General features: G+C 41.4%; 1 protein-coding gene across 3 annotated transcripts in view; it reads right to left on the bottom strand.

Annotated features, from left to right (window-relative positions):
• The window catches only part of spast (spastin), a 51909-nt gene that overhangs the window by 12979 nt on the left and 15421 nt on the right, over window positions 1-23509 (bottom strand). For 2 of the 3 annotated variants that reach the window (XM_033021811.1, XM_033021812.1), the window contains 4 exons: window positions 10296-10486; window positions 5569-5705; window positions 2684-2777; window positions 952-1026 (listed from right to left, as the gene is read on the bottom strand). In XM_033021811.1, the coding sequence (XP_032877702.1) occupies window positions 952-1026; window positions 2684-2777; window positions 5569-5705; window positions 10296-10486 (497 nt within the window). Of the gene's footprint in view, window positions 1-951; window positions 1027-2683; window positions 2778-5568; window positions 5706-10295; window positions 10487-20418; window positions 20515-23509 lie in introns of all 3 variants that reach the window. The other variant, XM_033021810.1, reaches the window with a different exon arrangement.

Genomic DNA, 23509 nt, shown 5'->3' on the forward strand with positions numbered 1-23509 from the left:
AAGGCTAACAAAGAACAAAAGCCACTGTGCTGTGAATTGGACAGCTATTGTTCAGAGGGGATAAAGTACCATGGGCAGAAACAAACCGTGGGGATAATCAGGCAGCATCAACTGCAGCTCAAACTGCATTTGAAAGCAGACTTGCTTGGATCCTGTCAGGAATGTTGAGCATAAATCAGCCCATTGGCAGCATGGACCGACGTGGTCATGCAGGAGAACAAGGAAAGGAACCTTTAGACAATTATAGACACAAAATGCTGCAGTAACTCAGCGGGACAGGCAGCATCTCTGGAGAGAAGAAATGTGTGACGTTTCCGGTCGAGACCCTTCTTCAGACGATTATGATTCCTGCTCAAACAGACAGAAATCCAAGCGAGACTAAATCCAACACTAATAAATTAATCAGAGATTGATAGGTTCTTGATTAGTAAGGGTGTCAAAAATTATGGAAAGAAAGCAGGAGAATGGGGTTGAGGGAAAAAAAAAATTGTCCCTCTGAGCGTTTATTTTCCCGGGTGCTCCTGTTTCCTCCCACATTTCAAAGACGTTAGTTAGTTGGTTTCTGTAAATTGCCCCAAGGATAGAACTAGCGTATGGGCGATTGCAGGTCATCACGGACTGGGTAGGTCGAAGGTCATGTTTCCACACTACATCTAAATTAAACTAAAGGTACTGGGTAATACTCTTACAAATGTTCAAAACAGTGGCCTTCTACATCCAGCAGGGGGCAGATGGTTTTACGGACCCGAGAGGGTGTTTCAGTAACCCGACGTCTCAGATTACGTGCTCAGGTCTGACATGGGTCTTGAACCTATAACCTTCCAATACGACTTCAGCAATTCAAATCAAATCAGGAAAACAATATTGCCGTGGTTGTACAGCAAGGATAATCCAGAGGCACCATAGTGTTGAAGTTCTACACCTGCACAGGTACATTTACCATTTACATACCAACATTGTTTTCCCGTTTCCTGGTGGGCCAAACAAGAGTAATCCTCGAGCTGGGGCTCTTAGTCCTGTGAACAACTGGATTGGGGGGGGGGGGGGGGGGGGAGAAAGAAAGGAAGGGAAAAAAAATCAAAGAACTCTCAATACAATCATTTCCTATCTCAGATATCCTCAAAAGAACAAAAATGTCGTCAAGTTGCATTGAAGCAACGTTTTTCATATGGCATACACATGATTTTCTCAAAACCTCCCACCAGCAAATTTACTTTGAAACAGCAGTCACTGATTTGTTGTAAGTAAATGCCACAGCCAATCACTGCATAAACCTCGATACTGCACTCAATAATCCCGCAAGCTCAACTTTTAAAAGATGGATTGGCTTTGGGGGTGGGGGGGGGAAATAATTCCCTCCCACACAAGGTTAATGGAGCTACTCCAGGATATATGCAGGTGTGTCAAATGAATGATTTTCCCTTTTTTATTAAAAAAAAGCTTTTCACTTGCAAGTGTCACTGGTACTGCCTTAAATTTATTATTAATCACCAGTTGTCCAACAACAAACAGTAGTCTATGCCAAGTCACTTCACCACACTCCACGTGACAAACACAAGATGGCCATTGAGGAATCCAGTGGAGAATTCAGTAGAAACTTATTTACCGATGGTGAGAAAGGAATGCGAAGATTGGTGTGAAAATGAAAGGGAGCACAAATTTGAACATGTGGAAGATGAACTCTAGCATGGATCTGTACCATTGCCAAATTCGCCACCATCATCACCAGAAACTCAGCGTGACCTACCACATAAATATCATGGCTAGAGCATGCCAGAACTTTGTATCCTGCACACTGCTACACTTTCCACCATCGATGGAATGTCCCTGGACGGTGCAGTCCCAACAACTTAAGTTCCACACAAACCAAGAAAAAGCAGCGTGCTTCAATGGCAGCCCATGAGCTGACCATTCCCTTCACCATAAGTTCAGTGAGTACAATTTCTAAAATGCAAGGTGGTTGTTTGCCCAGATTACCGTGATAGTACCTCCGATCCCACAACCACTCCCACCAAGAGTAGGAACATCACCACCCGAAAGCTCTCCTCCAAACTGCGCACCATCTTGAGTTGAAAGGGTTTCACTGGGTCTAAATCCTGGAATCCTTGCAAACAGCAATGTGGAGTACCTTCACTAAAAAGACTGCAGCGGTTCAAAGAGGATGCTCCCCGCCAAATAGAGAAACTGTCTTTTTGAGAATGCTTTCAATATAAGAATAGAAGGGCCCAATCTTTTCCCTTTCACACTACTTGGAAATGAGTTTAAATTTCCTTATGCCTCCATTGCTATTTAAAAAGCTACCACCTACAAGAAGCCTCCCTATCGTTTCCGTTATTGGTGATAAATTCAGCACGACCTCTATGATTTGCATTCAACGCTTAACTGCAAAAGCCCCTTTATATCAATTGGCCTTTATGAAATAACTCAGTAGTCTGTGCCAAGTTCAAGCAAGCATAAGCTAATGATATGAAGTCATGCTCTTCTTGATGCCTCGGAGTCCTCAAGGCTATTGGTGTAAACATAAATCACAGTAGGATTGGCAGCTCAAGGCTAAATGGGCAGGGAGCCAGACCTAATACTTGCTATCAACTTTTTCTACCAGCAGGCTGCTCAAGCGAGCTCGTTAAGATGAAATCAAAGTGTGGCAGAGTGATAAACATTACAAGGAGCAGGCTTTGCTTACTTCAGGCCTGATAGTGGGAAGAATGACAATCTCCTGCAAAGCCTGCTTCGCCAGCTCTTGTCCAGCAACGTCATCAAAGCGGACCGATGGCATACTGTGGGAAACAAAGATAACAATAAACACTGCTGTCCTTTTGAGCAGCTCCACCCAGGCCTCTTGACACTTTGCAGCTATTCTCTGTAGTCAAGTCTACAACCACGCCTCTAATTGCAGTAACATTCTGATAATATGCAATCTGGCAATCCCAAGTCATTGCAGCCCTGGCTGCTCCACTCTCTTTAAACTGACCAAGATATTGTTACTGTCTCAAAATTTGCCAGAGATAGACACAAAGTGCTGGAGTAACTCATCAATTCAGGCAGCAGCGCTGGGGAAAAAGGATGGGTGACGTTTCGGGCTGGAACCCTTCCTCAGACTGAAGGAGGAGGTGTGGGCAGGGGGGGGGGGGCAGGTGGTGGAACCTGGAGGTAGGAAAATAGTTTTCCTCTAAATTTACCAGGTTCACTGATTTAATTTTTATTTTATTTTTTTTAATAATCAAAAGTTGATAGGTAGGACTAATATACAAAGGTTCAGAAAACCTGCTAGTCTGGCACCAAAGTCATGTGCATGCAAGATTATCGGAGCACTGCACTGGACCTTATCTGCTTCCCCTCTCTCCCACAATAACAAACTCAGACCATTTCAATCCTGTAGTGAAAGGAATAATTTATATGTAGAACCAAATGAATGAGTGCTGCTAATAACAAAAATGTTCCTCTTAAAACAAACTTCCACTGTGTTCCCAGGGCACAGCGAATTAATGCCATGTTGTACAGTTAAAGATCAAGCATGAAGCAACTGATTAAAAATCACCAATGATTGGGACTTTCAGCAATGTAGGGGTTGGGCAGAGTGGATAAGCGGAGACAAAGCACCTCGAAATATTATTTCTGTTCCTGATTACAGTTATTTGGCCGATTGAGGGAAAAGGCAGGAATGTGAAACACTATGATAAAAGGACAAATGAATGGCAGAGAAACATTTATTTTGAATATCAAGTTCCTCAGTTTCAGAAAAGTTGTAGTTTCAGAAAATCCCAGGAATAATGACAAGCAACATGGACGCCAATGGTGTTTGCAAAATTCTATCATCTCACTATCAAATTATATTTTTCTGGTCACTCGGATAGGAAACAGAAGCAAATGGAATCACTCTTGAATGAAAGGTTATAAGGTTCAAAGGTCTGTTTATTGCAGGTGTACCAATTAAGTGAAACTCGAATGACCATACAGCCATACTAAAAAAAAGCAACAAGACACACAACTACATAAAAGTTAACATAAACATCCACCACAGCGGATTCCCCACATTCCTCACAGTGATAGAAAGCAATAAAGCCTAATCTTCTTCCTCTTTATTCTCCCGTGGTGGGGGCAGTCGAACCATCCGATGTCGGGATGATAATGGACCGCCAGCTCCATAATGTTAAGTCCGCAGGCTCCCACTATTGGAGCTCCCGAAGTCGATCTCCAGAAAGAGGCCGCCAGCTCCACGATGTTAGGCCGCAGCGTGGACGGAGAAACGATACGGAAAAAAATGCATCTCCGTTGAGTTAAGATTAAAAAAGGTTTCCCCCAACGCCATAGAGGCGCAATTCAGCAGGGCAATTCGGCTTGTACTCGCTAGAATTTAGAAGATTGAGGGGGGATCTTATAGAAACTTACAAAATACTTAAGGGGTTGGACAGGCTAGATGCAGGAAGATTGTTCCCGATGTTGGGGAAGTCCAGAACAAGGGGTCACAGTTTAAGGATAAGGGGGAAATCTTTTAGGACCGAGATGAGAAAAACATTTTTCACACAGAGAGTGGTGAATCTGTGGAATTCTCTGCCACAGAAGGTAGTTGAGGCCAGTTCATTGGCTATATTTAAGAGGGAGTTAGCTGTGGCCCTTGTGGCTAAAGGGATCAGGGGGTATGGAGAGAAGGCAGGTACAGGATACCGAGTTGGATGATCAGCCATGATCATATTGAATGGCGGTGCAGGCTCGAAGGGCCGAATGGCCTACTCCTGCACCTATTTTCTATGTTTCTATGAAACAGGACAGTCAGCGCTGCTCATCCATGCTGACCATGATGCCCTATCCAAGCTAGTCCCATTTGCTTGTATTGAGCACATATACCCCTCAACCTTTCCTATACATGCACCTGTGCAGGTTTCTATTAAATGCTGTTTAGTACCTGCCTCAACTACTTTCTCTGGCCACCCGTTCTATATACCTACCATCCTCAGTGTGAAAATGTTGCCGCTTGGGTTCCAATTACATCTTTCCCCTCTGACCTGACAGCTATGCCCTCTAGTTCTTGATTTCCCCTACCCTGGGAAAAAGACTATACTTTCACCCTGTCTATTCTCATCATGATTGTATACACTTCAAATATTACCCCTCAGCCTCCTGCACTTCAAGGCATAAAGTTGTGGTCTAATCCCTCCTTATAGCTCAGGCACTCGAGTCATGGCAATATCGTCGTAAATCTTCTCTGCACTTTTCCATCTTAATAGCATCGTTCCTATAGCAAAGTGATCAAAACCAAGCAATACTTCAAGTACAGCTTCGTCAACATTATCATAGTGAAGTAGCATACACGGCAATAGAGAAATAATCAAGAAGGAATTCATATTCCAGTCTGAGATATAAATTTCAGTTTAAAAATCCTGGAGATGAAAAGAAAATTGCATAATCGACTCTAAAGCTGTGGTATTGTCATAAGACATTCATTGGTTATTAATAAGCTTCAGAAAAACCAGGACGTTTTTTTGTCGCTGATAAAAATATAGAGTGCAGATTTTCTTTTTAAGCCTTAGGGCCAATCCAATTTAAATCTACGTCATATCAAACAATTACCTGTCCACCACTTCATTCAGGATTAGGTTTGCCAGCTTGCTGTCAACATTACGAAAATTTTTCATGTCTTTCTTCTTCTGAGGAGTTCCAACAGGGGTGGTAGGTTTGTTTGGTCTGTTGAGCCTTGAACTTGTGGCCTGTTAAAAAAAAAAAATCAAATAATCCTTCATAATGAAATATGATTTTTAAAAAAGTTGGACGAGGCAAAAACTATAATAACAAATCCCTCCACCACCCCACTGATTCTTCTGCCTGTAAACTCTTCTAGCACAACAAGCCTTGCCATCTCCCAGGTCCTTAAATTCAAGGCCACTGTGGATCCTCGATTTCCTTCTCTCTACCATTGCAACTCTCACCATTTAAGCCCTAAATTTAAATTTCTTTCCTAAACCTCATTTATGCTTCCTCCTTGATTATGCGCCTTGAATGTCAGATGTTCTTATAACATTCCTGTCATGTGCTCTGGAAGATTAAGGGTGCATTATGAATGGAAAAAGCTAAAGAAAAACAGGCAGGCTGATCCAGGTATTAGGATAAATTCTAGCAGAGCATCGAGTAAGTCTATAGTAGTGTGGCCGATGTTTTGGTTTCCAGGGGCTGATCGTAAATAACTTTCCTACTGTGGCGGCACCTGGTGGTGCGCCACGCGCAGTGCGAACCCTCGGCTCTGGAGGGAGGAATAAAGTGTCTCGGCGACTGAAGGTGCAGGTCACGGGGCTCCCCTAGGAGTATATAAGGTCGGACAACGCCCATGCCCATTGAAGGAGTAGGGAGCTGTATCGAGAGAACTATTAAAGAGAAATTGGCTACACAAAACTGTGTGTCCCGTTTCGTTCCTGGCTGGACATCTTCGAGTCTAGCCACGCTACTCCCTTTTCAGAATCATTCACATAATTAACTTGTGCCAACTAGGGCCACAAGAAAACGGGCTGCTATTGATAATTACGAAGTCAATCTGAAAAAATACAGCTCCAGTGCAATACGCTTTTAGTTCAAGTCTAATAAGATTTTTGAGGGTGTGGCCAGGATGCACAGGCCTGAGCTACAGTGAAAGCTTGGGCAAACTAGGACTTTATTCTTTGGAGCGCAGGAGATATGGGGCGATCTTGTATAAAATTATGAGGGGAAATAGATAGGGTGAATGCAGTCTTTTACCCAGGATAGGATTACTCAGAAGGTAGTGGATATAGGGAACGAGCTGCCAGAAATACAATCAAATGGGACTATTTTAGATAGGGCATCTTGGTTAGCATGGACCAGTTGGACCTGTTTCCATGATGTAGGATTCTATGACTCCATGTCACTTCTTGCATCCTTTGGCAACATTGAAACAAGAGAGATCATCTAATGCTCAAACTAAGCTTAATCAATGAAAGTGATTATCAGCTCATCCTGTACTCAATGTTCCATTTGTCCACTATTCCGATCATGGCAAAGGAGCCCAGAATGTACTAATTATTGGGTATGTGCAAGAAAAATTCTGGAAAAGTTGTTCTATGAAAAAGGTCAGGATCCAAGAGCTTGCAGCACCAATATGAATAGGCACCATGGCAAATGTTATTCAACCAGATTCCATACCATCATCTGATTAATTAAAACTAATACAGACTCACAATTCTCTAACAGCGTTGCTTTTAATAAAAACAGCCTTGGGACATCTCAAAAGATCACTACTAAAGTCAATGAATTAGTTACAATATAGTCAACATTCTGATGTAGGAAATGCAGCAACCAATTTGCACACTATAATCTTACAAACAATAATGTGATACAAAAAGATAGACATAGAGCAGGAGTAACTCAGCAGGTCAGGCAGCATTTCTGGAGAAAAAGAATAGGTTGAAGAATGGTCCTGACTCGAAACGTCACCTATCCCTTTTCTCTAGAGATGCTGCCTGACCTACTGAATTACTCCAGCACTCTGCGTCTATCGTTGGTATAAACCAGCATCTGCAGTTCTTTATTTCTACTAATGTGACAATGCTAAATCAGGGATAATATTGGTCCAGACTCTGGGGAGAACTCCAGTTTTTCTTTCAATAATGTTATAGGATCTTTCACTTCCACTTGAGGGAGCAGACAAGAGCTTTAATTCAACAGACTACCTGAAAGGTGACCCCTTTGACAATGCAATTCCTTCAAATGCTCTACGGGGCACATCAAGCTTTATATATGCCCTAAAGTTTCTGGAGTGAGTCTTTGATCCACAACCTTTGCCCTTAGTCCCGAGTCAGCGATATCCTGCACTAAAGACAGTATAACAAGAGCAGACCGACAAGATTCACTGGGAACCAGAGAAGAAAAAGTGCCTGAAATGACAAGCGTTAATTATTTTAAGTACTTTGGGCCCATGTGTTCAAGGGGTAGCACACACGAGAATGAATGAAAAGAATTTGGAATATTTCGAGTAGCATTGTATAAACATGTATCTGAAATACAGTAACAAAAATTCACTGCTTTTTAAAAAAAAGGAAAGAATTCTCCCAAATGTAATCCTACCCAGTCCCTAGAATAATTAACAGGCAGCTCAGAAATCATTGAGCCAGAAGAGGTTAAACACAAAAAAAATCCCAAAATTAACGACATTGCTTTAAGTATTACACTCCATCTCATGTACAAATTATTCCATGCCAGTAACTACACAGCCATCAATATACTGTACTGTATGCCAGAGTGCCTGGAAATTCACAACAAATACAAGGCGATTGAAATTTCCAGTAACAGATGCTTTGGAAGGATTCTCACCAGGGGTGATAGCTTCACCGTGTGTTCAAAGATTGCTTTTGCAGTTTGTTGGCATATATATATAGCTTAATTAGTGAGGGAACAGCATCTGTTGCTTTAATTTGATTAATTTTTACGATAATAATGCCAGTGTATATATATTTCACGCCTGTAGAATACAATTGAAATGCTTGCAAAGATTGACTATTTGGGTACATACTTCAGGGGAATCATTGTGGTTTGCATGGCTATTTCCTTTAACGACCAGTAACGATTATAATGTGTCAAATGGCGATACAGCAGACGACAGATGCAGAAATTTAAAGCAACAATCTACTGCAGGGGCTCCAACAAATTGAGCAGCATCAGTGTGGGGGGAAAGAATAATAATTGTTTCGGGTTGAAACCTTGCATCAGTACCGATTGCATTGTGGTAAGATAGTCAGTATGAAGAGCAGAGAGGGGGGTGTGAGATGGGGACCTGTAGGTTATTGGTGAGGCAGTGGAATAATAAAATGGAGACATTTGACTACAGATGTGTCAAATGGGCTCCTCTCTGCTCAGATTCTACAAAACCATTGGGAGAATTTGACCACTTTCTACACAGATAAAATGGAACTACTCACCTAGTTAATTCCATTCTTCTTCTCAATTAACCTAGCATTTTTAAAACTTTAAAAGTAGTCTACCGCTTGAAAGATAACTACAAAATGAAAGCCAAATCATCTGACAGCCAGGACATAGAACTTCTAAGTTCCATACTTCGAAGTGCTGGATATTAAGTTTAGAGATCCAAAAGAGATCTTTAAAAGTGGCACAGCGGCAGGTTCGATTCTGACCACGGGTGTTGTCTGTACAGAGTTTGCATGTTCTTGGTTTCTTGGTCCTCCAAAATATTCCAAATGGAATTTAAACTTGAGGTGGTGATGGGAGGGCTTAAGCCAGAAAGGGTTATTGGGAAGAGAGCTACTTTAAATTTAGTTGCATCTGGTTGGGTAACTATAGTTGGGTGGAGATTATTCCATGCTTTAATTGTGCGGGGGAAGAACGAATTGCTGTATACATCTGTCTTTGTAGCTGGGATCACAAATTGGATCGAATGCCCTCGTCTGCTCCTAATTGGTTTGGGTTTGGTGTAGGTCTTGTAGTCTATGTCGAGCTGACCATTTAACATTTGGTAAAAACAGGTCAAACGGTGAGCTTCACGTCTGTCTTGGAGAGGGTTCCACCCCAGAGAATTCAGAAGTTTGGTTGACCGAGTGAGTTTTCTCCAGGTGCTCCATTTTCCTCCCATATTCCAAAGTGGTGCAGGTTTGTGCATCTGTAAATTGTCCCTAGTGTGTAGAATAGTATTAGTGTATGGGTGATTGCTGGTCAGCATGGACTCGGTGGGCCGAACAGTCTGTCTCCACTCTGTATCTCTAAACTAAAGATTTAGAGGTCCACATGAACAGAATGTTAAAATATCATGGACAAACACAGAAAACAATCAAAAAGGCTGACGTCTGCCTTTAACATCTGACTGAAGGGAATACAAGAACCATTGAAAACCCTGGATAAACCACATCTGGATTAGAAAGAGCAGTTCTGGGCACCACATGCTCACATAAATATTTATTGGCCTTGAGGAAATGCAATGTAGATTTACCACAAATCCCAATTGTTCATCAGAATCTAAGGAACTGTATTCAAATAATTTTGGCTCAGCATTTTGAATTTATATTTGCAATGCCCAGTTCTTTAATTCTGTTTAATCCAAATTACATTTTAGAAAGTACCATTCACCCTGCTTTCTTAGCAACTTTGTGGTTTACAAAAACAGTTTATTTTAGCCATGAGGTGCTAGGTCAGGAACAGTCAGGAGTTACATGGCTTCTGAGGGCCAAGCAGGATAACCAGGAAAGCATTCTGGTTTCTGCTACCCTTCAATGTCTCATTAGTGAATCAACAATAGTGAGAGTGCAAGATCTGCTAAAGACAAGACGTCTAGCCAATATTGATACCTTGGCAGTTGAGGTACTAGGCTGAGCAGGTGCTCGTGATGTCCCAGCGACATTGGAGATTCCACTGCAGCTCTGGGCCCTGTGATGACCACCCTGTCCTGGTGAAGAGGTTTTTGCTGTGCACTTCGAACGAGGGAGAGAATTGCTCGTGTGCATCAAAGGATCCTTTTTCTTTGGAATGGCTCCACTTTCTACAGTCAAAACAGAACCGGTGTCATAAGAACAGACCACATAGCCAGGAACACACTAAACAATGCTCCAAAACCCCTTTTCCATGTCCAAACACACCAAGTGTTGCTCACCCATCAGCCTGACGATTTGATTAAGACGACTTTAAAATTCTCACCCTGGTTTTTAATTTCTGTGATCATCTCTTCTCCTAGTTCCACAGCCCTCCAAGATTCTGCACATCTCTAATTCTGACCTCTTCATTATCCACAAATTTAACCACTCCACAGATAATCATATCTTGATACCTTTCAATAAATTGATACCCCTCTTTTCTCCAAGAAACTGCTTGAAACTTTATTCTTTGATCAAACTCATGGTTAGGACCCCAATATCTAGTGGCAATTTTTGAATGCAATCACTCATGAAGTACCATGAGATACTTTGCAAAGTTGTATGTACTATTTGGTTAGTATGCCTCCAGCAGAGCTCTGTATGAACGTACATTCATTGATTGATGTGACAATAGACAAAGATGGGAACAGATTTCTTCTTTCAATTAAAAACAGTGACACCCATGAATCAATTATCGATACATTAACTCCAAAGAGATCATTCTAGACAAGAGTGCCAATTCACCTTTATTTCAAGCTAAATGTTAATTACTAACTTGTATTCAAAGAATTGGCAGATAGATTTACCAAGGATGATTGACATAACTTGGTGCCTCAACATGCCAAAGCCCATTTGATACCACCGTTGCATGCTTGCCGCCTGGTTGCAAATTACTTAATTAAAAAAAAAAGTTTTACATAATACCAAGGGAAAGATAAATAACCAGGAGGCAGCAAAGTGACAGAACAAGAGCATCATGTGAAGAGCAAGCATTAGTTCTGACTATAAGCCCCATTTGTATGGTGCGAATTCTTTATAATTAAGATGTCACATGGATGGTTCCTACAATCCTGAATTCATTGCTGCAGTAGCTATGTAACCACTGATTTAGATATAACTTGCTCAATACCACTAGTGCAAATGGAAAGTCTTGCAAGATAGTTTCACGAGCCCAGCAGAAGAGCGAATTAGCACAGAATCTATTGAACTCGGGTAAATGAAAGAAAACTGGAAGAGGACTCTGGGTGGCACAGTGGTGTAGGTAGTGGTGCTGCTTCCTCACAACTCCAGTGACCCAAGTTCATCCTTGAACTTGAGTCGCTGAAATTGTGTGGAAGCAGCTCTACTAGCTGCACCACTGTGTCACCCAGAGCACATCCCTGATTTTGGGTCCCTCTGCTTGGACTTTGCATGTCCTCTGTGATCATATTCCTCCCAAAGACATGCAGGTCTGTAAGCTAAATGGCCATTCATATTGCCTTTAGTAGGACCTAGAAAGGAGTTCAACGGGAATGTGGGGAGAATAAAATGAGATTAAGGTAAATGGTGCTTGACATCCAGTAGGGTTTTAATGCTGAAGGAATTGTTCCTGCACTGTGATAATATGACTGAGATAATACTACAAAAAGATTCTGTCTTGACATCTTTTGAACTATAGAGATCAAGTTTAATATTTGAATCAAAATCTCCTTTTCTTTGAGAAATCTCCCAGCATGGAAAGCTTAAGAGCAAAACAAAGTCCTGGAAGACCAGGACTTTATTCATTGGAGAACAAGACCTTTGGCCCATCTGAAGGATGACCTTATAGAAGTGTATAAAATCATGAAGGGGATAAATAGGGTCCATGCATAGAGTCTTTCTCCAAGGGTAGAGAAATCAAGAACTACATGGTGTAGGTTTAAGATGAGAGGGGAAAAAATGTAATAGGGACCTGAAGGGGCAACTTTTTCCCTCAAACAGAACGGTGGGTATAAAGAATGAGCCGCCAGAGAAACAAGATTTAAAATATATTTGGACAAGTACATGGATGGGAAAGGTTCAGAATGATATGGGCGAAACATGGTGAAATGGAATTAGCTTAGATGGGGCATCTTGGTCAGCATGGACATTGGTCGAAAGGGCCTGTTTCTGTGTAATACAACTCTACGACTCTAAGATTGAAGTTATAATGAAACTTTCACAACTTCAAGATTAACTGGATTAGTAGTGCAGTTTATGTGTTGTCACTTCTGTAATATCGGATGTATTTAGTGCACAGTCAGCTCCATTAATGACAACTAATGACAGTTTAAATTCCATTTGGAATATTTTGGAGGACCAAGAAACCAAGAAACTAAATAACGAGTTAAACTGTTCTCATGCTTCGATTGCAGGGTAAATATTGACTAAATTGTTTTTTTAATCCACCCAATAGGGCAGACATTAATTTAATGCCTTTTCACATGCATCTCAGTTTCACTGAAGTAGAAGGCTAGATTTTGAGCTCAAATCTCCAATGTGGTTCAAACTCACAATCTTTGATACACAGTTAACAATCCATGATGGAAAATGTTTGGAGAATTAGTTAAACTGTTGATCTTGAACCAAATGGTTGGGAGTACTGATCCATTGTTATACCTGTGGAATTTAAATGCAGGTTAATTAAATCTACAATTATAAAAAGCAACGAGTAATGCTGACCATGAAACACCACACTAGGGTCCATCAGGACAGGACGTATGCTGTTCATGTCCTGTCTGGCCAAGGTGTGATCCAAGATTTAGCGCATTAACTAATTGTCCTCAGAAATGGACAAACAGGCCACTCAGTTCAGAGGTATTTAGGAAAGGACAGCGAATGTTGGCTTAATCAGCGACGGTTATAGAATAACAAAAAATACTTTGCACTGTGGAAAACGCAAGCCTTTGAAAATAATCTCATGAAAGATCACATTATACGCTGCAACCCCTCATGACTGCTCAAAGCACTTAAACACAATGAATGCTGTTATGCAGGATAACTATGACAGATGAGATCCCACACCCACGAGAACAGATAAAATAAACTTTTGATCCGTTTTTAGTAGTGTTGGATGAGACACTGGTCACCCTAACATCTTTTAGTGGATCATCATTGGCAGGTAGAAATGATCTTTGTTTAGAATGATGACTTGCATGATCAGATTTTTTTTTAAAACAACCAATGGACATCAAATCCAGGAAGTAAATGTGAAGAAGAATAATAAAGGTCAGATGTTAAGTTGCTGGTACGTCAGAGGTAGCTCACCTACAAACTCAGGTGGATATAATAAAAATCCCATGGATTATTCAAATAAAAGGGAATTTTCCCAATGTTGTATTTATTGCTGCTTCTCTGACTGACTCAATAAAAACAGATTGACACAAACTTTGTTGCCATATTTCTTTTAAACAATGACTAAACATAAGGAACATCCAGACCAAGCTTGCACAGTGATAAGCAGGCGGCATCTCTGGAGAGAAGGAATGGGTGATGTTTTGGGTCGAGACCCTTCTTCAGGGTAATGATACAAACCTTGGACTTATGATACAAACCTTGTCAAAATGATATGCAAAACGTTTTGACTTTGCAGCTTATTAATCACAAAATTGAAAGCATAAAATATAAAAAATCAAATAATTGAAAACGAAAAGCATGAAATAAAATGTAAATTATTTTGCTGAAAAATAACAAGGAGCAAATATGCAATTATGGGTCCTACCCCAGCTAAAATGTTTCCAGGGGAAAGAAATTCTGTCCACAGATTGAACAAAGAATCTGGATGGGATCAGTTAAGTCGCTTGTATGCTGAAACAAGCACAACAGCTTATAAGACCGCACGTCAACCATTAACAACTTTCGGCAGAATTTTTCAAGTTGATAAAAAAAATTGGGGCCCACCCCCCACAAAAGGCCCAGTTTCTATCCTTCGTTGCCTAATTTTGGGCTGCAGCTGGAAGTTGGGAACCAGTGACCAAGAGATACAATGGATGCAATCTTCACATAACAGCTCCAAGAATAGTGCAGGGGGTAGCACTAGCCACTATACATGGCCTTTTCCAACTGTACTAAAGACATGGATTCCATCAATTGAGACAAACTTTAGAACACCTTTCTTAAATTCAGTTGCCTGCAGAAACTCAACCTCATCTTATATTTGTTCCATGACGGCATGCAAACCAAGATTCACGTTGATCAGTGAAGACTGGTGTCAAACAAGGCTGCATCATTGCCTCAACATTTTCTTCAATCTTTCACACCACAATGTTTAGTTTAGTCTATTGCCACGTTGTACTGAGGTACAGTTAAAAGCTTTTGTTGCGTGCTAACCAGTCAGCGGAAAGATTATACAGTCCCTCCATAATGTTTGGGCCAAAGACCCTTCATTTATTTATTTGCCTCTGTACTCCACAATTTGAGATTTGTAATAGAAAAAAGTCACATGTAATTAAAGTGCATATTATCAGCTTTTATTAAACAGTATTGTTATACATTTTGGTTTCACCAGGTAGAAATTACAGCTGTGTTTATACATAGTTCCCCCATTTCAGGGCACCATAATGTTTGGGACTTCACAGGTGTTTGTAATTGTTCAGGTGTTTAAATGCCTCATTAATGTAGGTGTAAGAGAGCTCTCAGCATCTAGTCTTTCCTCCAGTCTTTCCATCACCTTTGGAAACTTTTATTGCTGTTTATCAACATGAGGACCAAAGTTGTGCCAATGAAAGTCAAAGAAGTCATTATGAGACGGAAACAAGAATAAAACTGTTAGAGACATCAGCCAAATCTTAGGCTTACCAAAAACAATTGTTTGGAACATAATTAAGAAGAAAAAGAGCACTGGTGAGCTTACTAATCGCAAAGGGACTGGCAGGCCAAGGAAGACATCCACAGCTGATGACAGAAGAATTCTCTCTAAAATAAAGAAAAATCCCCAAACACCTGTTCGATAGATCAGAAACACTCTTAAGGAGGCAGGTGTGGATTTATCAATGACAACTGTCTGCAGAAGACTTCATGAACAGAAATACAGAGACTACACTGCAAGATGCAAACCACTGGTTAGCCGCAAAATTAGGTCAGGTTACAGTTTGCCAAGAAGTACTTAAAAGAGCAACCACAGTTCTGGAAAAAAGGAGTTGTGGACAGATGAGACAGAGATTAACTTATATCAGAGCGTTGGCAAGAGCAAAGTATGGAGGCGAGAAGGAACTGCCCAAGATCCAAACATACCATCTCATCTGTGAAACACTGTGTTATGGCCTGGGTATGTATGGCTGCTGAAGGTACTGGTTCACTTATCTTCATTGATGATACAACTGCTGATGGTAGTAGCATAATGAATTCTGAAGTGTGTAGACACGTACTATCTGCTCAAGTTCAAACAAATGCCTCAAAACTCATTGGCTGGCAGTTCATTCTAATGCAAAACAACGATCCCAAACATACTGCTAAAGCAACAAAGGAGTTTTTCAACGCTAAAAAATGGTCAATTCTTGAGTGGCCATGTCAATCACCCAATCTGAACCCAATTGAGCATGCTTTTCTATATGCAGAAGAGAAAACTGAAGGAGACTAGCTCCCAAAACAAGCATAAGCTAAAGATATGCAACAAAATACTAAGCATGTCTACTTTCATTTACATGACATTGCTGTGTCCCAAACATTATGGTGCCCTGAAATGGGGGGACTATGTATAAACACTGCTGTTAGCGACGACTACGGAGGGTTTATAGCCCCGACCACAGGTGAACAAAGGAGGATTGACTGAACGTTGTTGCATTCCACCAAAGTGAAGAATGTTGTGGTGGATGTTTATGTTGGATTCTATTGTGTATTGTGTTCTTTTTTTCAACTGTATCGCTGCATGGCAAATTCATTTCACTGTACCTTAGTTGGTGCATGTAATGAATAAATTTGACTTTGACATTGTAATTTCTACATGGTGAAACCAAAATGTATAAAAATGGCCTTTATTAAAATCTGACAATGTGCACTTTGACCACATGTGATTTTCTTCTATTACAAATCTCAAATTGTGGAGTACAGAGTTAAATAAATAAATGATTGGTCTTTGTCCCAAATATTATGGAGGGCACTGTACATCCTCATTCTCCAAGTCACTTTCTGTTCAAATAAAGCCAATTTTCAGAACTGATGAAAACAATTCTAGGGCAACCATACTCCAAATTCAAGCTCACGGGAGGGGGCACTGTTTGAAGGCCGCCTCAGCCTACAGTGACTTTTTTTTCATCATTTTGTTATTTTTAGTCCGTTTAAAAGTATTTTTAGGAGGTTTTCTAAGTATTTTTATGTGGGCGAGGGGTGCACGGTAAAGGGGAACCGTTTCTCAATCCCTTCCTGGCGAGGGTGCGACTATTCTCCGAGTCGCATCTTCGCCCCCTCCTCGCTGGATTGGCGCGGCCTTTCCTGCCGGGGACCGGCCAAAACTTCAGCAGCGGCAGCACTGAATTAACATCGCGGAGCGGTGCCTTACTGGGGATCGCTTGTTGATGCTCCGGAGTGTTGGGCCTGCTGCTTCAACATCGTGGAGCTGTGGTGCGGAGCTTCCAGCTGCGAGCGGCGCTGACCAACACCGCGGAGTCCTGGTGGTCCCTTTGCCGAGGGCGCCAGTGTGAATCTCCGCCCCGCACAGCCTGTGGACTTCGGGAGCCGCAGTCTCCGGTAGGAAGTGGCCGATTCGGAACTCCAAACCGCTGAGAGTGTTCTCCGTTCCAACATCGGAGTTTCGATCATCCCGGCGAGAGGGCCTGAAACATCGGGGCCCCCGACCACGAGTGAACAAGGAGGAAGATGGCTGGACTTTATTGCCTTCCCTCACAGTGGGAAACATTGATTCTGCTGTGTGGGGATGTCTATGTTAAATTCTATCGTGTGTTGTGTTCCTTTTTATTCGTATGGCTGTATGTAGGTATGTTACAAAACTTACCTTCAGCGGCGCTGCAGTTCTGCCACTGGCCGTGTGCGCGACTTTGGCGCCTTTGAGGGGGGGGGGGGTTAAAATTTGGGTTTTCTCCTGCCTGTCCGATATATATCTTCTCGGGCTGCTAGCTAATGCTGAAGAATTGTTCAGACTGCCGTTCTGTGAATTTTTTTAATTTTTTTTAAAATCGCGAGACAATTTTAGCGCTGGAGTAAAATAAAAATCCGTTTCTAATGCCGTCAACGCCGACAACGGGGACGGATTTCACGTACGGGACATCTAAAGGTAACCCGTTTATTTTACATATAAACGTGCTTCTTAGGATTACCTTAATCCAAATTTAACGTTGCGAAAAGGTGATTTAGGACCTATACGAACCGGCAGTGTTTTCCCTGCCGATATGGGGTTTAAATTCACCGCAACCGCAACATTCCAATCGATTGCTTTCCACAAAATCTCACTCGCATGATTTAAATGGCCATTAATTTACGGGAATTAAATACTAAATTCCTTCCATTAGGCCTATAAATTCATGAAAATTAGATTAAAAAATGTTATATTGTGAATTCTTGTGTGAATGTTATTTGGACACTAATGCCACTGTCCCACTTAGGAAACCTGAACGGAAACCTCTGGAGACTTTGCGCCCCACCCAAGGTTTCCGTGCGGTTCCCGGAGGTTCCCGGAGGTTTTTGTCAGTCTCCCTACCTGCTTCCACTACCTGCAACCTCCGGGAACCTTACGGAAACCTTGGGTGGGGCGCAAAGTCTCCAGAGGTTTCCGTTCAGGTTTCCTAAGTGGGACAGGGGCATTAGGCTATTTAAAAATGTTAATCTTTTGTTAAGAAATGGATAGATGTTTAGATCTAGTAATTGAATTTTGTAATTAGCTACAATTAGGTGACTAACTAATTAAATGCTTTAATTTCAGGTCATCCAAGTAAGATTGTTTCATATTTGTTTCAGAATGCTTCAATCTATAATAACTGAACATTTATTTCAGTTCTCTTAATTTTTAAGAAAGTTATGGGCTTTTGACTGTCCTTGATCACAGCTTTTGTGTTAAGTCAATGGAAAAGCAATAGGGAACTTTTCTAATTGCTAATTTCCGAGTATGAAAATGGCCATAACTTTTTTAATACTGAAGATATGAAAGTGAATTAGGTGTCAAATTAAACTTCTTTTTATGCTTTATCTGATGGGATAAATTGCAGACTTGATTTTTAAAATCTCAAAATATAGTAACACTGCTTCTGTATGGCACCCCAAATTTCACTGCACCAATCGGTCATGTGACAATAAATGTAAACTTGAAACTTGAACCTGAGCCTCACTAGTTGTTGCAGTATGCAGACAATGCATATTTTTGCACATGCTTGAAGGACAAGGTCAACGCATTCACCAAAGCACAGGAAAGGAATGGCCCGGTTCTGTATCTGCGACACCAATAAGCCTCTTCTGTACCACAGTACCCTCCAACAATTAAGGTTCACCCAAGATCTTGGAAAACGTGGACTACTTCCCATATCATGAATGCTACCTCTACTCAAGGCAGCTAATGATGATTCCCATCGCCTTCAATGCACAAGCACAGCCTATGATCTAGACTTCATACCTGGGACAAAGCTCATGGTCTACCAAGTAGCAGACTCTGAAGCTAAACAACCATAAGCAGGCAGTTCAAGGTACTGGAAAAACGTCATTGTTGCAAAATCCTGCAAATTCACTGAAAGGATAAGACCATAAGACACAAGAACAGAATTAGGCCATTCGTCCCATCGTCTATGACCCTTAGTCAGCTCAACCACTTGATAATGGCTCATCTATTTTTCCCCCTCAACCACATTCTCCTGCCTTCTACCCATAACCTTTGACGCCCTTACGAATCAAGAACCCATCAACCTCCATTTAAAAAAATACCTAATGACTGCCTCCACTGCAAAGAATTACACAGATTTACCATCTTCTGGCTAAATAAATTCCTCATGTTCATTTCTAAAGGTACATCTGTTCACGCTGAGTCTGTCCTCTGGTCCTAGACTCTCATACTACAGGAAACATCTTCTCCATATCCACTCCATCTATCCCTTTCATCTAGCCAACATCAGTGTCCCGTCTCAGGTCAAAGTCCCCAGTGTTGAGCAGTTGGTCATGTTGGGAAGGCCACATGCCTCATGCATTCAAAACCAGATTCCCCAAACTGATGCTCATTTCCAAGCTCTGCCAAAAGAGATTATCAGGCAGAAAGCACAGTACAATGAAGTGCTCTGAACATCTGAAACCCTAGCCCTTGACTGCTCAAAGAGTAACAGCATTCGGGATGACACTCAAATCTTCAGTCACATATTGCAAGCACACAGAAACCCTACATAAATGGTGAAAGTAACACAAACACCACACAAGTTACCCACCCTCCACATTAGACACCATCTGTAAAAGACCCTGCCGTTTCCACATTGGCTTCTTTAGGCATATCAGAACCCACAAAACTTTAGCAAACGCAAGTCATCCTTGATCCTGAGGTCAAGATCGTGACCCAAGAAGAATATCAAATAACATGTTAACTAGGTTTCAATTCACTGTCCTATTTTCACAGCCTGAACCACAGGTAACTGGAGCACACATGGGCTACTGGCTATCTCAGTGCACCCACTGACATGCACTTCAAGCATGACATTAGCTTGAGACAGAAGTAACTGCAGATGCTGGTTTACAAAAAAAAAACAAAGTGTTGGAGTAACTCAGCAGGTCAGGTGGTATCTTTGGAGAACATGGATAGTGACGTTTCAGGTCTGGAGCCTCCTTTAGAACATCAGGATAGTCAGTCAACAAGGATTCACTTTGGTTACATCAGAAACGAGGAGAGAAAAACAAAGCTTGTGCTTCGAGTGGAGGATGGTGAGGTGAGTTGGATAGGATTCAATCGAGGTGACCATCATCCCTGCAGCGTAACAAGCTTCTTTTCTCTTTCCCAGTTCTGACAGGGTCTTCTACCAAAAAGGAATTACTTTGTTTCTCTTCCCACAGATGCGACCTGACTTACTGCATATTTCTGGTAATTGGTATTCTAACCTTTTTTAACCTCCAAATAAAACTATTGTCGACAAATTGATATACCCACCTGACTGGATCCATGTACTTGGACATGTTAGGGTTGGGTTGTTTCTACACATCTCTCTCTCAGGCTTGGAAGTCTTTGTGCAAGCTAGCATCTGCTCTATACAACACAGTGAGGGCAGAAATAAGAAAAAGGGAAAACAACAAACTGAGTAAATTAGTCATAGGTTGTGCAACACTGAAAAGTGTAGATTTTCTACTACATTAAAATACCTTTAGACTGATACTCACAAAATCAGATTAAAGATAGCAAAAAGGAAGCCTTTATTGTTTTTGTTTTCAAAATGTCTTTATTAAGGATTTGCAAAGGATTTAAATTGAGTGTTGACTGGGAAATGGGATGCAGAAGAATCAGTCGCTGATTAATTCTGTTTTGACTTTGAAAGTATATTTATTCTTGTAAATTAAGAGACCCGGCAAAATAAAACAAAAACAAGCCTTTTGACCCACTGATTCCGCACCAACACCAATCAAACACTGATCCTAAACCCTGATAAACTTCATCATTACACTAATCCTACATGAACACAATTTTTAAATTCCCTCCACATATTATCATTCACCTACACACCCGGGGCAAGTGAGAGAGGGCAATTACTCAGCAACCCACACAGCTTTGGGATGCGGGAGGAAACTAAAAGCCCAAATGGTTAGAGAAAGGATGCGCAAACTCCACTCAGTCAGCACGAGATCAAGACTGAACCTGGATCTCAGGCATTGAGGCAGTGGCTCTATTACAGGCAACATCTGTATGATAGCCACTTGGGTAATGAAAATTCATTTACCGAATTCAAAAACCAGTACAAAATAATAAGCGTTTCTTTTCCAAACTCTCATTTCTTGACATACGCTGAGATGACAAAGCTTCACAATGCAGAAACCTGCTACACGGGCCATTTTCTAGGAACGCAACTCCTCCATTCCCACATAACATGGGGGTCACTTGTGATTGCAATGTAGTGATCCCAAGGCTGAGATAGGAAGAAAGTTAGGAAACAATCCAAGAGCAGGAAAAAAAAACCTCAAACATTTTTATTTTCAAATCACTGGTGTTCTCACCACCACCCAAAGAACACCCAAATCTCAGCCCCTGCCCCAGAATGATTTTTTAATCCAAGATTCAGGGTTAATAAAATCAAAGGGTTTAATCACTCTTCACAGTTGATGCATCCCCGTCTACTCTATCTATGTCTCTCATAATGTTACATACTTCTATCAAATCTCCCCTCAACCTCAGATATTCTAGAGAAACCAATCCAAGTCTATCCAACCTCTCCCTCGAATCCAGGCAACATTCCAAACCTCCTCTGTACCCTCTCCAAAGCCTCCATATCTTTCCCATAAGAGTGTCGGGGTTATGGGAAGGAGGCAGGAGAATTATTCCCCTACCGACTTTTCCATTCTGGGCCTTCTCTACTGCCAGAGTGAGGCCACAAAGAAACGGCACCTCATATTCTGCTTGGGAAGCTTACCACCCAACAGTATGAACATTGAATTCTCCAATTTTAAATAACAAACCAGCTACAACTCTTTCCCTTAAGCCCCTGTATTTCTTCCTGACTTCACATTTTGCTCTCCTTATCTCTCAGCTTTTTGTCTTCTTCATATCTCTGGCCATGTACACGCATCTGTTACTCAAATCCATCTATCATTTGCCAGGCTTTGTCCCACCCCCACCTCAATTCCCTCCTACAATCAGTCTGAAGATGGTCCAGATCCAAAATGACATCTATACATGTTCTCCAGAGATGCTGCTTGACCCATTGAGTAATGGCCCTGTCTCACGGTGCGAGTCCACCCATGAGTGATCCCGAGTTTAAAACAAATCAAACTTGTGGTAATCACGTAGAATTAACGTAGCAGCATCTCTGGAGAGAAGGATTGGGTGACAGGATGATGTTTCCAAAATTCTGCTGCGTCTTTGTGTTACTCCAGCACTGTGTGTTCACTTTTTGTCAACCAGCATCTTCCCTTTCTTGTGTATGACATTATTTTTATCCGTGGCAGTTCCGTGGAGTAACACAAAGACGCAGCAGAATTTGGAAATGACATCCCGTCACCCATTCCTTCTCTCCAGAGATGCTGCCTGTCCCGCTGAGTTAAAGAGTGCCCACGGTAGACTCATGAGTCACTACGGTAAACTCACGGGCTACTACGTTCTTACAACGAGTTTAAAAGTTTATAATGTTTACTTCAAGAGTAAATTTGACTCGTGGAAATCTTTCATCATGTTGAAAGATTTTCAAATGAGTTAACAAGTTTCCCCGAGTACCTGCCGTTAGCGTTACGAGTTCCGACATTACCACTACGTTAATTCTATGTGATTACCACGAGTGATTTGTTTTAAATTCGGGATCACTCGTGGGTGGACTCGCACCGTGAGACAGGGGTTTAACTCCAGCACGTAGACTTTTTTGTAAACCAGCATTTGCACTTCCTTGTGTCTGCAGATAATGCACTGTTTGAATAACCAAATTAACTTAAATTCAATATTTAACTGTTTTTTACAGTTAACTACTTTAGTTTCATTTAACATGAAAAAGGATGAATAATTAATAGTTTCAGAATGTGAATGAGACATCCATAAACATTCAAACTACGGCCATTCTGACAGATTGAGACATCTAAACCCCGTTCTTGAATATTTCTGTTACCGGGGATTCCATTTGCCACAACAGTGTCAGTTTTGTGGACTAATCCGGTGCTGAAAGATCAGATAAACATTGGTTCAACGGTTAGGGGAGCAACAAGCAGTGCTACATCTTTACCGGGAAATTCCTAGTTGCAGAATATACTGGTGAAAAATGCAACTTTAGCTAAAAGGTACACGCACATACCCTTTATTCCACAATTTTGACCCGCAGATCAATACTCCCTTTACTAAACGGACATTCTCCCATAATTCTCACTTTGTTTACTTCCCCTTCTGTTAAGCACCTTTTGCAGCAGTGAGTATTTAAGCAGAGATGAGCTGAGACAGCAGCCAGACTTTTTAATTAATTTCCATTTACATTCTACATCTAGTCTTATGGGCCTGTCCCAGTTAGGCGATTTTTTAGGCGACTGGAACGGGGACTGTCAGAGTGGAACACACA

This window comes from Amblyraja radiata, chromosome 5 (genome assembly GCF_010909765.2).
Source record: "Amblyraja radiata isolate CabotCenter1 chromosome 5, sAmbRad1.1.pri, whole genome shotgun sequence".
In the NCBI taxonomy this organism is placed as follows: Eukaryota; Metazoa; Chordata; class Chondrichthyes; order Rajiformes; family Rajidae; genus Amblyraja; species Amblyraja radiata.